At 49.4% G+C, this 14934-nt stretch overlaps 1 protein-coding gene across 1 annotated transcript in view; it reads left to right on the forward strand.

The window, feature by feature from the left end:
- Hck (HCK proto-oncogene, Src family tyrosine kinase) overlaps positions 1-14934 on the forward strand; it is a 34417-nt gene that overhangs the window by 351 nt on the left and 19132 nt on the right. The window contains exons 2-9 of the mRNA XM_059261659.1: positions 3700-3742; positions 4523-4622; positions 5385-5483; positions 6825-6928; positions 9756-9905; positions 10335-10487; positions 12970-13149; positions 14395-14471. Of these exons, the coding sequence (XP_059117642.1) occupies positions 3700-3742; positions 4523-4622; positions 5385-5483; positions 6825-6928; positions 9756-9905; positions 10335-10487; positions 12970-13149; positions 14395-14471 (906 nt within the window). The remainder of the gene's footprint in view (positions 1-3699; positions 3743-4522; positions 4623-5384; positions 5484-6824; positions 6929-9755; positions 9906-10334; positions 10488-12969; positions 13150-14394; positions 14472-14934) is intronic.

The following is a 14934-nucleotide window of genomic DNA, read 5'->3' on the forward strand; positions in this document are numbered from 1 at the left end:
AACAGCAGCAGCATGACTGTCCATCTGCCTGACAAAGGTATAACAGCAATTCCAGCAAGGGGAGCAGCAGCAGCAATAGTAGGGGCTGAGGGATGGATCAGTGGATAAAAGTACTGTTGCTCAAGAGTGAGGGCCAGAGCTTGGATCCCCAGTAGCATCTATGATCTCAGCGCTAAGAGGCAGAGACACAGGCTCTCCAGAGTAAGCTGGCTAGATAGACTTCCCATCAATATATAAGATGGAGAGGGAGGGAGGAAGACATCAACTTCAGGGGCTCCATACATGTGTGCACCCATGTACACATATACCTGTACACAGATTGCATCTATATACACATGAACACACATAAATGTACATCACACACATGCAAAACAAAATAAAACCCCAGCAGTAATGGCTATATTAGTTACTTTTCTATTACTGTGATAAAACACCACAACCAAGGTGACTTTTAGAAGGGGTTTATTTGGACTCATGGTTCTCGAGGGTTAGAGTCCATGACGGTGGAGCAGAGGCAGCAGGCGGCAGGCACAGCGACTGGAGCAGCAGCTGAGCACTCACATCTTGAGCCATAGAGAAGGAATCAGAAATGGTATGAGCCTTTTAACTCTCAAAACCTACCCCCAGTGACATACTTCCTCCAGCAAGGCCACACCTCCTCAGCCTCCCAAACAGTGCCATCAGTTGGAGACCGAGTGTTCAAATGCATGAGCCTATGCAGACCCCCACAGTGGCTGTAGGAGCATCAGTGAGAGCAGTCAATAAAATGAAGGTATATTACAGGAAGTGGGAGACAGCTCAGTCCATTCAGTGCTTCCCACACAAGCGCAAGAGCCCAAGTTGCATCTCTAGAACTCATGTTTAAAGACAGAACGAAAAGAAGCCAGATGTGGTGGTACATGCTTATAACCCCAGCACTGAGGAGGCAGAGGCATGCCGAGTCCTGGGGCTTGCTGGCCAGACAGCCTAATCTAATCAGAGAATGCTATGCCAGTGAGAGATCTTGCTCCAACAAAACAGAACAAATGCATGGCCCCGGAGGAAGAATGACCTAACAAAGACCACGTGGTCAGCAAGAGCACAAAATCAAGAGCTGCTGAGGCAGAGGTGAACACTCACACTGGGTGCTGTGGTTGAGGTGGTACTAGGGTAACAGTGGTCCCACACAGCCACTGTGACGGTCCCCATAGGCTCATGCATCTCAGAGCTCAACGGCAGGGATGACGGGAGCTATGGTCATGGCTGTAATCACAGCAGCATAAGAGGTGTAATTGTTGCCCTCTTCTCTAGACACCCACTCTGTTCTGGGCACAAGGAGCAGGTGTGTGTCCCTGAGAATCTTCACCCTAGCCTGGGAAGCAGGAGGATGCTGCTCACCATCAGGGTGACTCAGGTCCAAAGAACTTGAGTGGTCCTGGGGTAAGGAGATCAAGCATCTGGGAAACCATCAAGTTTGGGGCCTTTCAGCTCCAAACCTGGAGCTCTATCTGCTTTGCGGCCCTTTGGTCCTTCCCTTCATTTGCTAGTGGTGAGGGAGCCCACCATTCTTAGTGTTTCCCAAAGCAGAGTGCATCCCTTCATCTGTTGGTCCCTTAAGAAGCTCTTCCTAAGTCAGTGAGGTGGGTCTGGGGAAAAGGCACTTGCATTGCAAGCCTGACAGCCCGAGTTAAAGCCCCATAGAAGTGGAAGGAGAGAAGTGACGTCACAGTGATAGCTATATGCACACCATGACAGGGGCATCCACACTCACACACCATGCACTCACAGAACACACACAATAATATTTTAAGTTCTTCCTCAGCCGGGCGGTGGTGGCACACACCTTTAATCCCAGCATCCTGGAGGCAGAGGCAGGTGGATCTCTGAGTTCAAGCCCAGCCTGGTCTACAGAGTGAGTTCCAGGACAGCCAGGGCTACACAGAAAAACCCTGTCTCAAAAAAAAAAAAAGTTCTTCCTTATTGAAGGGAGGTCAATTACACATAATCCCTCCCTCTTTATCCCAAGCCTGCCCCAAATGCATACAGTCGCTTCACCCAGTGACAGCCCACTGTGAAGGCAAAAGCTTGCCCCAGGTCCACCCCTCTGAGCCTTCTCAGGATGTGAGCCCTAGACTTCTGTCCTACGTGTCCTTCTCCGAGTGTGAGGCTCAGAACAGGACTATTCCTGAGAAGAGGAAATAATGAAATGGCCGCCCCCTCCCTTTTTTACCTCTGTTAACACAGCCTGTGGTTGCACAAATGTCTCACACTGGTGACATCCTGAGTTGGTTCCATCCCTGGGTCTTTTCCTCACTTGCGAAGCCCTGCTTCTGGAGGACAGCTTTGGGTTGTCCTTCCTGAGAAGGGGTGCAGTTGTCAGAGCTCACACTGTTCCCTCCTCCTCGGTGCTGGCCCAGAGGTGGAGGTAAGTAAGAGAATGTTTCTAGGAGAAGGTGTTCCCAGGCCAAATCTGTTCGAGAAACCCTGAATGACACAGGCACCTTCCTTAAGGACATCTCGGAGCCTTTAAGAATCTTTCAAAACAAATATCAAGTATCCCTCAATGCTTCCTCAAACGAATGTGTAAGGGCATGTGTGACAGGAGGCACACGTTTATTGAAGATAAAAAGTCATGAATTACGGAGCTGGGCAAGTGACACATTCCCTAAAAGCATCAATCATTATCACTTTGATATGGACATTTAAAAACACTTTTCCATGCATTTCCCAATCCACTACCAAGTACATGTCCACGGGAAATATGTATCTGTGTTTGATATAAATATATAATGATTTGCTTGTTTGTATGCTTACTTTTGAAGACAGGGTCTCACTCTGTAGTCCAGGCTGCTTGGCACCCAGTGTTGGCATTATATGTGTGCACCACCATGCCCAGCTTCAATAATGTAATGTCCAGCAGATGTCTTAGTTAGAGTAACTGTTGCTGGGAAGAGACGCCATGACCATGGCAACTGTTATAAAGGAAAAACATTTCACTGTGGTGTCTTACATTTTCAGAGGTTTAGTCCATTATCATCATGGTGCAACATGGTAGTGTGCAGGCAGACATGGTGCTGGAGAAGTAGCTGAGTTTCCTACATCTTGACTTGCAGGCAACAGGAAGTAGTCTGAGACACTGGGTATAGCTTGAGCACATGAGATCTCAAAGCTTGTCTCCCCGGTAACACTTCCTCCAACAAGACCACATCTACTCCAATAAGGCCACACCTCCTAATAGTGCCACTCCCTTTGGGGGCCATTTTCTGTCAAACCACCAAAGCAGAAGAAGCTGTTTTCACTCAGCAATGCCTGTGAAGTCCTCTAAGTGATACTTAGAGCCCCACGGCCCTGGTGACCACGCCTCTTTTACTAGGCTCTCAGATTGCCCCACAAGCATGATGAAGTCTGTTCACGAGAAACCTGGTACCCAAGGTACCTTCAGATATCAATAAAAAACATTGATGTGGACCAGTTCTCTCACTTTGTGGGAGGAGCAATCCAGCCTTTTCCAGTATTTCAAGACAAAGGCCCAGGTCACAAGCTAAGCTAAGCTCACATCCTTGAGCAAGCTCTGCCCCTTATTATGCCACGTGACTCCACCTATGCCTGTAATCCTCTCCTTATCAGGTCCCAGGGCCAGAGCAAGATGTCCTTAGATATCCTTTCAGTACAGGCTCCTCGTACTTTAGACTCATGTCCTTTTCCTGTTTCTTCCTGCAGGGGTCAAGCAACAACAACAGCATGCCCCCAGGGTTTGTGGAGGGTGAGTATCTGGAGGCAGGGGTCACCGGCATCATGTACCATCTGTTAGCTTGGGTTCTGAGTTGTAGCTGGTGGGAAAAAGTTAAAAAACGTCTGTAGTAGTTTGGTTTTGTTTATTTGGCTTAAGGGTTTTGTTTTTGTTTTTGTTTTTTGTGATGCTGTGATAAAACACTATGACCAAAAGCACCTTGCGGGAGGAAAGGGTTTATTTCATCTTACAACTTGCAGATCACAGTCAGTCACTGAGAGAAGTCAGAGCAAAAACTTAGCAGGAAGCTAGAAACAGGAACTGAAGCAGAGATCACCCAGGAACAGCGCTTATTGGCTTGCTCAACCTGCTTTCTTATATATTTCTTATATATATCTAAAACCAGCTGTCCAAGGGAAACACAGCCCTTAGGGGGCTGGACCCTCCCACATCAACCATCAATCAAGAAAAAAAAATACCCTACAGACTTGCCCACAGGTCAATCTGATTTGGGCAATTCTTTGTGTGAAGTTCCCTCTTCCCAAGTGACTCCGGTTTGTGTCAAGTTGGTGAAAACTAACCAGCACTCCATCCTTGAGTATCCTCTGAATTACTCCTGAGTCCCTTGCCAGAGCTCTTGTGTTTCGAGAACTGTCACCCAGCGATGTGGACAAAGTCCTGTGGGCTTTAACCAGCATCACACCTAGCACTGGAGGCTGCTTGGTCATCTATGAGACAGGCAAAGGAGTGGATCCAGAGTGGGGTGCTGGGGGCCGGCACGGGGTCTCATCCTGGCATCTCCTTCCCTGGCAGGCTCTGAGGACATCGTTGTGGTTGCACTTTATGACTACGAGGCCATTCACCGTGAAGACCTCAGCTTCCAGAAGGGAGACCAGATGGTGGTCCTGGAGGAGTGAGTTCTAGCCTGGTCCTAAGACACATCCACCTGCGGGGTTTAGCTACACCCTTGCTCTGCATCATTAAAGAACCCGAGAGCCTGTCTAACTCTGGCAGTAAATGACAGATGAGAACTTGAGTGCATACCACAGAGGAGGAGGGCTTTGCTACCTCTTGGGTAACAGAAACGGTGACAGGGACTGTCCCCTTCCAGGCAGGCTCTCTGCAGAGCCTTCCTAAGGCTCCTGTGACTGGGCTCCAGGTGTCCCTGCAGGTCTGACCCCTTCAGGAGGCTTTGCGCTCAGACATCCCGGGGTCTCTGAGTTCCCTACCTGGGATGGTCACAGCTTTCAGCATCGGGCTGCTCCAAGAGTTCAGATTGTACTGAGATCCCAGAGTGGGACCTGGCCATGCACAGTCAAACCCTGAGCCCACAGCCTTCTCCTCTGGACCCCTGCTGAACCAATCAATGTGAATGCTTCCTGGACACAGGCCCTGGATCGGGTAAGGGTAGTCCAGCCAAGAATAAAAGTCCAGGAAGGAGAAGGGATCCAAAGACCCAGGATGTAGTCTGTGACTCGGGGACAGACTTCACCCCAAATTCCTGTGGAGACTATCAGCTCCTCTACCCTAGTCCAGGCACATGCTAGGTGCCCTGTGCCTCACCCTCCTGGCTTCCTGAGTGTGGGGAGGGCGAGCTTTCTAGGCCGAAGTGGGGGCCACCAGGGACTGAAGGGTTCCTGCATCCACTGACCCTTCTTCCCCTCCTTTCCCTTAGGTCTGGGGAGTGGTGGAGGGCACGATCCTTGGCTACCCGTAAAGAAGGCTACATCCCAAGCAACTATGTGGCTCGCGTTAACTCTTTGGAGACGGAGGAGTAAGTGTTCTATCCCTGTCTTCCAGAAAGTGGCCTGAGCAAAACGGGCCACCTCCCACCTCAGCACCATTGCACAATCTCTCCCCTGTCGGCACCCTCCTCCTGGGGCTCTTGGCTTGGCTGCTTCTTCTCTTGCTTCAGGCTTCAGAGGCCTGTCCCAACACCCTGTCCAAGATGGCTCCCAAGAAGCCTTTCTACTTCCTTCTGAACATATCCCACTGGCAAAAAGGAACACTGGGTTTTTTGGTCATCCGCACATGCACTATCTGCCTCCCTCTTGAGTATGAGCTCTCACACCTGGGCTCTGGAGCAAGACTGTCTGGGTTCTAATCCTGTCCCTTTCTCTTCCAAGCTGTGTGACCCCAGACAAGCTACTTGTCCTCTTGGTTCTCCAGTTTGATCACTATAAAATGAGAATAACAAAGATGACAATCACATAGTGTTAGGTCTCTTGGTAAGCTGGGGCTGGAGGCTCAGTGGTTAAGAACATTGGCTGCCTTTCCAGAAAACTGAAGTTTAGTTCCCAACGCAGGGGTTTACAACTGCCTGTAGCTCCAGCTCCAGGGGATCTGACATCCTTCTGGCCTCCATGGACACCAGCTCACTCTCTCTCTCTCACACACACACACACACAAATACACACACACACACACACACACACACACACATACACACACATACACAAACACACACAAGAGGTGGGGGGAGAGAAAGAAAGAATTTATTTTTAAAAAAACCAATGAGCGGGGCTTCGTGGCACACTTCTTTAATCCCAACACTTGGAAGGCAGAGGCAGGCGGATCTCTGTGAGTTTGAGGCGGGGGGGGGGGGGGGCGGGGGGGGGGCGGGGGGGGGGAGACTGATGAATATTAGCTGTCTTTCTCCCTTGTTGATAACTGAGGAAACAGAGAATAGAGTGACAGTCACCCATCAGGGTTGAGGCACGCTGACATCTCAAGGTTCCCTGCCCATTGTGATAGCAAATTGCTCCTTATCCTAGTGAGAGTGAGAATTGCTTCAGCCTTTACAATAGGAACTTTTCCATCTGTAGCCGAAATAGCAGGGGGAAGAAAAAAAAGGAGGAAGAGAAAAAGGGAGGGAGGGAGGGAGGGAGGGAGAGAGGGAGGGAGGGAGGGAGAGAGGGAGGAAGGAGAGAGAGAGAGAGAGAGAGAGAGAGAGAGAGAGAGAGAGAGAGAGAATAGCTGTTTCCCACCAGCCCACCCCCCAAAAGTAAGAACCCTGACTTCTGGGTGGGCTCTTCAAGGTATGGCCTGGGCATCATATGAGCAGGACAGGCTGGTCCATCTTGAGGCTCACACTGTACTCATTAATTCCTGGCAGGTGGTTCTTCAAGGGTACCAGCCGGAAGGATGCAGAGCGCCACCTCCTGGCTCCCGGCAATGTGCTAGGCTCCTTCATGATCAGGGACAGTGAGACCACCAAAGGTGATGCCAGCCCTCCCTGCCTTCCTGTGCCCCGTGGTGCTACCTCCGACCCCTAGGGACATTCTCTGAGGAGGGCTGAGCAGCTCTGTCAAGTGGCCATGCTGCCAGGTTTTCTCCTGTCGTTTGCTGCTCTGAGCGATGGGAGGGTGAAGGGTCTTTGCTGGGTGGCTCTCCTCAGTCCTGGTAGATGCAGGCTGAGGTCACCGGAAGTGGTTTGAGCCCTGACAGCAAACAGACATCCTGCTGACACTTGGTCCCCAACTTTGATGAAGTTCTGGGTTTAATTTTTTAAATAGCTAACCTACTGGGTCCTGCCCACAAGTCCCGTTCCTCCCTGGTGAGGAAGCAGTGTGAGGTGAGGTAAGGCTAGACCCAAAACAACCTCTGGGACTCACTTAAAGTTCTGTCTTGGTGCGGGCAGCGAGATGGCTTAGCCAGATGCCTGATGTCGAGTTTGACAACCTGACTTTGATCCCCAGGATCTACATGGTAAAAGGAAAGAACCAACTCCTGAGCGTTGCCCTCTGACCTCTACAAGCATGACATGACCTGCACGTGCTCTATCCCATAAAGACATAGTGGGGGGAAGCTCTTGGAGGCATGTGGATAGGAAGATGTCATGGATGGGTGGATATCAGGGGTCTTGTCCTGAAATTTCTGTACTAAAAAGGTGGCATCTTTAGTGGGTGACCAGAATTCAAAAAAAAAAAAAAAAAAATTACCTCAAACCACAGAGAATGGTTCCAACCAGCACCGCCCAGGTGAGTTTCCCAGAGTGGCACACAGGCGCTATGTGAGTTCAGACTCCACGTGTCCAGCTAGCCTTGGGCTGTCGCTTGCTCTCAAAGTCACTTGAATAGGTCAGCCAGTTGTATAATGTGTGGCCTGGTTGGGACTGTGAGGCACATAGGTTTGGGGACAGCGAAGGCATCTGTGTGTCTGGGATCAGTTCTTCCATCCACGTCTGAGGTCAGCAAGCATTTACCCTGCAGGAAGGCACAGCTTCTTGCCTCCAGCTGTGCCAATGATAGCTTAGCAATTGGGCTGTCCAGTTCTGCAGGGAAGCAGAGAAATCAATGGCCCCATGGCAGACCTGTGGATGAGGAAGGGGGCGGGAGGGGGGCTTGGCTAGCTTCCATAGCCCTCTGGGGAAGGGGGTATGCTGGGGATCAAATAGATTTAGAATGAGGCCCCGAGCACTTGGCAGCTTCCCAGATCCTGCATACTCTGTCTAGCAACAGCTACTCTGGGCCGCCCCCTTGACTGGGACAGAGTGGCCAAGAAGGGGCCCTGGAGCCAACTGGCCAGGTTTGGAACCCAAATGTGCCACTGACCAGCTATATGACTCCGAGTAAGTTATGTTGACACTTCACCTACATAAAACGAGGCTGATAGTACCTCAGGAGGCTATTCACTATCATGAGTAATATAATCCATGTCATTTTAATTCATTAAAATGCATACTATTCCCATTCATTCATCGTGTAATTTTAACTTACTGAAATGTGTACTGTTCCTATTCATTTGCTGTTCATTTGACCAGCATGCTTAGAACAGTGCTTGGCATGTACAGTCAGCTGTTATTCAGCAATTTAAACCAACCCCAAAGCCTATGACATTGTGCTATTAAAAAGAAAAAGAATGCAAGGCAGAGAGGCTGGTTAGCCTAGCTCACACATGGCAAACTGTGGCCATGGACTGGAAGACTTGTGTGTCTCTGGTCTATGTGACAATCTGTGTCATAGCTTACTGCAAGCTTGGTGATTTAGAGCAATGTATCTATTACCTCACAATTCTGGAAGGCAAGCGTCTGCGCTCACTGGGCTCAAGGTGTCTGTGGGACTGGCTCCTTCCGGAAGCTTGCAGGGTGGGGGTGGGCCCCATATCACTTCTGTCCTTTGGGGCTTTGAGAGGCCACCAGCATGGCTTGGCTCGTGGCTTTTCCTCTCCAGCACCTGTTTCCACCTGTACATTCACTAACTGCCTCCCTCTGACAAACACTCTTCTGGATTCACTTGGAAGCCCTTGGATTCTATGTCATATAAGGTCACATATTCCCAGGTGCAGGGATTCACATAGGACTATCATGGACCATGATGCAGCTGACCACAGTGCATTTTTCACATTTTATAATCAGACTAGGTTTTCTTTGTTCTTTCTTTTTATTTGTATGTTTCTCTCTCTCTCTCTCTCTCTCTCTCTCTCTCTCTCTCTCTCTCTCTCTCTCTCTCTCTTTCTCTCTCTCTACCAAATTAGTATGGCATCTGGGCTTTTTCTTCATTAAATAGATGATGGATGGATGGATAGATAGATAGATAGATAGATAGATAGATAGATGATTGATAGATAGATAGATAGATAGATAGATAGATAGATAGACAGATAGGTTGATAGATAGCTAGAAGGTAGATGATGAGTGGATGGATAGATAGCTGATAAATCAGAAATAATGAAGTGGTAGTAATGACCAGCTTACTGACTGTCCCAAGTCATTTACAAGCATTACTTCTGTTTGTCACTGGGCAATGTGATGAGACGGAATGGCATGACTACTCTTGTTTTACAGGTGAGAAAACTGAGGCATAGAAAGGCCATGCAGTCATGTGTCCAAGGGCTCATAGCTGAGAATAGCAGAACTGGGATGGGAACCCAGGCAGCCCGATGCCTCAGTCCACTCTTAATGACATGAGCATCTGCCCAGGTGTGCATGTACTCATGTGATGCCAGCAGAGGCCTCACAGGGAATCATAAGGATGTCAAGGAACTGACATCAGGGGGCCAGGCCTCTGAGGTACCATTCTGAGGGGCTTCTCTTGGAACAATGCAGGGAGCTACTCATTGTCTGTTCGAGACTACGACCCCCAGCACGGAGATACGGTGAAGCATTATAAGATCCGGACCCTGGACAGTGGAGGCTTCTACATCTCTCCGAGGAGCACCTTCAGCAGCCTACAGGAACTTGTGGTCCACTACAAGAGTGAGTCCTGCCCAAGGCCTTGCCCCACATTTGACTGCAGAGCCTAAGCAGGTCACCTCTGCACAGTGCAGCCCAGCTGGGATGCTATCCCTAGCCACAGCCTTTATTCCTCAACACCTTGGCTGTGTTTTACAATGGTTGTTTGGTTCTGGGGAAGGAACCAGAGTCTGGCACATGATAGGCAAGTACTGGATCACATCAGCCCCCACTAAGAAGGGCCTGTCTCTCAGAATCCCAGTCACATGGGATTCTGAGTGACAACCTTGAGGCACCCAAAGGTCTTCCTGTCCTTGTCAGGTGAACAGTCACTCGGGGCAGTCCTGAAGGTTTGGGCTTGTTGGTCGTGGAAGTGGAGGTACACAGGTAGCATCTCATCATGCTCTGTTCTTGGGGGAGTGTACCACCTGCTGAATGGGCACTCTGTTTCAGAGGGCAAGGATGGACTCTGCCAGAAGCTGTCAGTGCCATGTGTGTCTCCCAAACCCCAGAAGCCATGGGAGAAAGATGCCTGGGAGATTCCTCGAGAATCCCTCCAGATGGAGAAGAAACTTGGAGCCGGGCAGTTTGGAGAAGTGTGGATGGGTAAGGAGATGGGGCCGGAGTCGCCAAGGCCGTGCTACTGGGAGGGCCTTGCCAGTGCGGGAGAACCCACAGCAGAGGAGATTTAAATAATAACCCCGAAGGGCCACTCCTCAGATAACAAACCAAATTGTCTACTGGGAAATCACTATTTTGCCTTTGCGGCCAGGCTTGAGGGTCAAGGAACTGCCCTCTAGGAGGCCGGAGTCCTGGGTGGCAAAGGCCCTCTGTTGTGTGGAGTTGGGCAGCCTACCATCTGGAGCTGGCATAACCAGCCTCTTGGGATGATGAAAATTCATAGTGGTGGAAAGAACTTGGGTTTTCAGATCCACCGCTGACAACTGAGGAAGGACTACGCTGTTCAGATCATGAGCCATGATGCCCAGGGACACTTCAGATGTGCTGGGGCACCAGAAAGGCCTGGCACACCCTGTGGTCCTTGCCCCAATACTTTAAGAGCAGCAATTCCTGTTTCATGGGGAGGGAGGGGGTCACAACATGTTTACACTCCCCTGTATGGCAGATGGAAGGGAGGCAGCTCTTAGAAATGCAAACGTTGGTCCAGATAAAGTAAGTTGTTTGGTTTGATTGATTGGTTGGTTTGTTTGGGTTTTTCAAGACAGAGTTTCTTTGTTCAGCCTTGTCTGTCCTGGAACTAACTCTGTAGACCAGGCTGGCCTTGAACTCACCTACCTTTGCCTCCCAAGTGCTGGGATTAAAGGCATGCACCAACACTGCCCAGCAGTAAGTTTTCAAAGTCTGTGTTTCACTACGTTTACTGCCAGCCTGCTATACGTCAGGTGCTGAATGATGGGATGATCCCGTCAGGAAATGCAGGGAGGAGAGGCAGATCTGAGTAGCAAAGGTGGGGCAGATGAAAACACTGTCCCATGGGGGCCCATGCTCTTACCACCGGAAGCCCACAGATCTGGATTTGAGTTTCCTGGCCATCAAAGCACACGTGGAAAGAAAAGCGAGTACAGGACAAGAGCCACAAAATGAAGCAGGGTGGGACGGAGCAAGAGAACAGAGTGTGGCAAGTCCCCACAGCGGAGTACTTGAGGGACAGGTAGATGCAGGGTCATTACTGTATAAAAGCCAGAGTGAGGCCAGTGAGATGGTTCAGCAGGGAAAAGGCTTGCTGCAAAAGCCTGATGGTCTGAGTTCAATCCCCAGAATCCGTGGTGGAAGGAGGGAACTGGCTGGCAAAGATTGTCCTCTGACCTACATACATACACACACACACACACACACACACACACACACCACCACCACCACCACCACCACCACACACGGGGGTGGGGGGAGGATTTAATTAAATTGTTAAAAAGAAAGCAAGAGTAATTTAGTGACCCAGGCCTATAATCCCAGCTACATATTGAGACAGGAGGGCACAAGTTCAAGGCCAACCTGGACAACTTAGTAAGACCCCCATCTCAAAATAAAAAGTGAAAGGGGGCTGGGGATGTAGCTCGGTAGTAGAGCACTTTATTAGTATGAGGCCCTGGCTCAGTCACTGGTTGTGAGTGTGTGTTGGGGATGAACTTGGCAGAAGACAAGGATAGAAAAGTGGGCATGGCCAAGTCACGCAGGGCCTGTGGGGCATAGTGAATCTGGTATTTGTTTCAAGGCAGAGTTAAACACTGTGTATGCAGGCTCATGTCATGTGGGAGCCCATTTTCAGGTTCCTCGTGGCTTTTCTCAGCAGGTCTGCATAGAGAGGATGATTGGACCGTGGGCCTGAGTGCAGTTGTCTGAGATGGTCTGCACTTGGCTGTGCTGGGGGGAGGTCTTTTGCGCCACCCCTTGGCGTTTCTATAAATACCCTAGGGCGGAGACTGTCAGGGCCCATTGGAATAGGTTCAGGGCGTCTCGAGGCTGTCCTGTATTTTCTATCTGCTTATCTCCACACGCTAAATCCTTCTATCTATTATTTCCTGCTGCTCTCACTCAAGAAAACTCTGGGGAACTGTGGGGTTGGTGGGTAAACGCCCCACAGTGTCACAATTTAATTAGTGCTTTCAGGGTTACTACCCATTATTACTGTTATTTTACAGTGCTGGGGATCAAACCCAGGGCCTTGCATGTGCTAGGCAAGTGTTGTACCACTGAGCTCCAGTTCCAGTCCTTGTTTTTTGAGACATGGGCTGGCCTGGAGCTGCCAGCCCTTCTACATCACAGCCTTGGGAGTTCTAGGGTGACAGATGTGTGCCCCAGGCCCAGATACAAGGCTGTTTTTCACTCTTGCAAACAGCCCTTCAGAGTGAGTTCTTATTTTCATTTCCACCTGGCAGATGAGGAAAACACAGGCCAGAGAACTGAGGTCGTTTATTAGTCGTTCTCTCTCGGCTAGGAAGCAGGGAACCGGTCTCCAGCCCACAGCTGGTGGTGCCCTCTCTCTGTTTAAAGGACTAGGTGGGCGGGGAGGGTTCCTCCAGGACTGCTGGATCCTAACCCCACCTTCCTTGCTCCGTGCTTTCTCCAGCCACCTACAACAAGCACACCAAAGTGGCGGTGAAGACCATGAAGCCAGGGAGCATGTCTGTGGAGGCCTTCCTGGCAGAGGCCAACCTCATGAAGACGCTGCAGCATGATAAGCTGGTGAAGCTGCATGCTGTGGTCACTCAGGAGCCCATCTTTATTGTCACGGAGTTCATGGCCAAAGGTGCGTGGGCTAGGACGGACCGTGGTCCAAGCAGACTTCTTTCAGACTCAAAGATGACCTTGACCTGGCTGGCTCTTCGGGCCCTTCCAACAAGTCCTCGCAAAGCACCAACAGTCCGTCTGGCCTCCTGGCTCACAGAGTGAGACCATGTGAAGGGTGGTTATGGAGAGGAAGGGCAGGGGCTTCAGAGCAGGGAGCAGGCAGAGCCTCTGGGGCAACAGAAGAGGTACATGGCTTCCTTGTGACTTGTACCTTGGAACCTTGGTACTGGACTGTAATGAAGCCCTGCTTGGAGTACTAAGGGACAAGAAGCCACGTGGAGAGAGACCATAAAGATGAGACATCATCTTGAATGTTCCACCTCTATCACCTCACTTCACAGTGTGGTCCACCTAGCCAATGCACAGCATCATGGGAAATGTTCATGTTGTCACTCCAGGCTACTAAGCTTTGGGCTACCCTACCCGTGATCATTCAGCATATCTCAGGAATGTTTGAGACAGGATTTCACTCTGTAGCCCAGGCTAGCCTCAATCTCGCAGCAGCTCTCTGCCTCAGCCTCTCAAGTGCTGGGATTACAGCCTCACAAATGCTTGTGTCTCCACACCTGGCTTTTCCAGGTTTCTATTTATTTATTTATTTATTTATTTATTTATTTATTTATTTATTTATTTATTTATTTTAAGATAGCTGTTCTATAGTCATTTTCAGCCCCTGCTCATTTTTGGATAAACATCTCACCCAACATCATCCAATGTGATTTGAAATGTCACAACCTTTTCCATTTTCCAAATCTACAATTGACCAGTTTTCTAAAGCCAGGCCCTGGGCACCAATCTCATGAATCTACCTCAGTCAAAGAGTCCAGCTAGCAACCGAAAAGTCCTTTCAGAGAAATTCAGGTTCTAGCACTTGGACACTAGGAGCAGTAAGTAAGCATTCCTAACTCTAGCACTATGGCTGGGCAAGAGGAAAGCCTGTAGTCATGGCTATTTTGCTAGCTGAAGTGGAAAGATAGCTGGAGCCCAGGAATTAGAGATCAGCCGGACAATATAGCAAGATGCCATCTCAAAAAGAAAGTCGGCTGGAGATGTAGCTCAGTGGTAGAGCACTTGCCTCTCATGTGTGAGGGCCTGGGTCAATCCTTGCACTACAAAGAAGAAAATCCTCTAGCGCTATGAGAAAATGTTAGCTAGTTTTCACTAAGGTCTGGTAGACAACGTTCCTTCTCACTCCCCTCTGCAGGAAGCCTGCTGGAGTTTCTGAAGAGTGAAGAAGGTAGCAAGCAGCCATTGCCAAAACTCATTGACTTCTCAGCCCAGGTGAGCCTATGCCAGTGATGGTCAGGAAAGGTGACCTCACTTGAGCGCTCTGTGTCTATTATGTGAATACTTATCCCCTCCACATGCACATGGATTGTTCCAGGACCCCACAGACACCAAAACCTTCTGTATGCTCAAGTCCCTTATAGAAAATCATGTATTTACAAACAACCTAGGCACGTTCTCCTGTGTACTGCTTAACACATTTCTGGAGGCTTATGGAATCCAACATAAATGCGTGTAAATAGTTGTATTGTTTAGGGGATAATGGTCATTTAAAAAAGTCTGTAGGGACTGAATGCAGATGAAATTGTTTTTAGAATATTCTTGGTGTGCCGTTGGTTGATTCTGCAGATGCAGAACCTGCAGATATGGACTGTTCTTCATATGGACCAATTTCATACAGAGCTCACATCAAAACTCTGGAATGGGTTTTTCAGAAAATATTTCTTATTATTATATG

The sequence above is a fragment of the Peromyscus eremicus genome, chromosome 4 (assembly GCF_949786415.1).
Source record: "Peromyscus eremicus chromosome 4, PerEre_H2_v1, whole genome shotgun sequence".
In the NCBI taxonomy this organism is placed as follows: Eukaryota; Metazoa; Chordata; class Mammalia; order Rodentia; family Cricetidae; genus Peromyscus; species Peromyscus eremicus.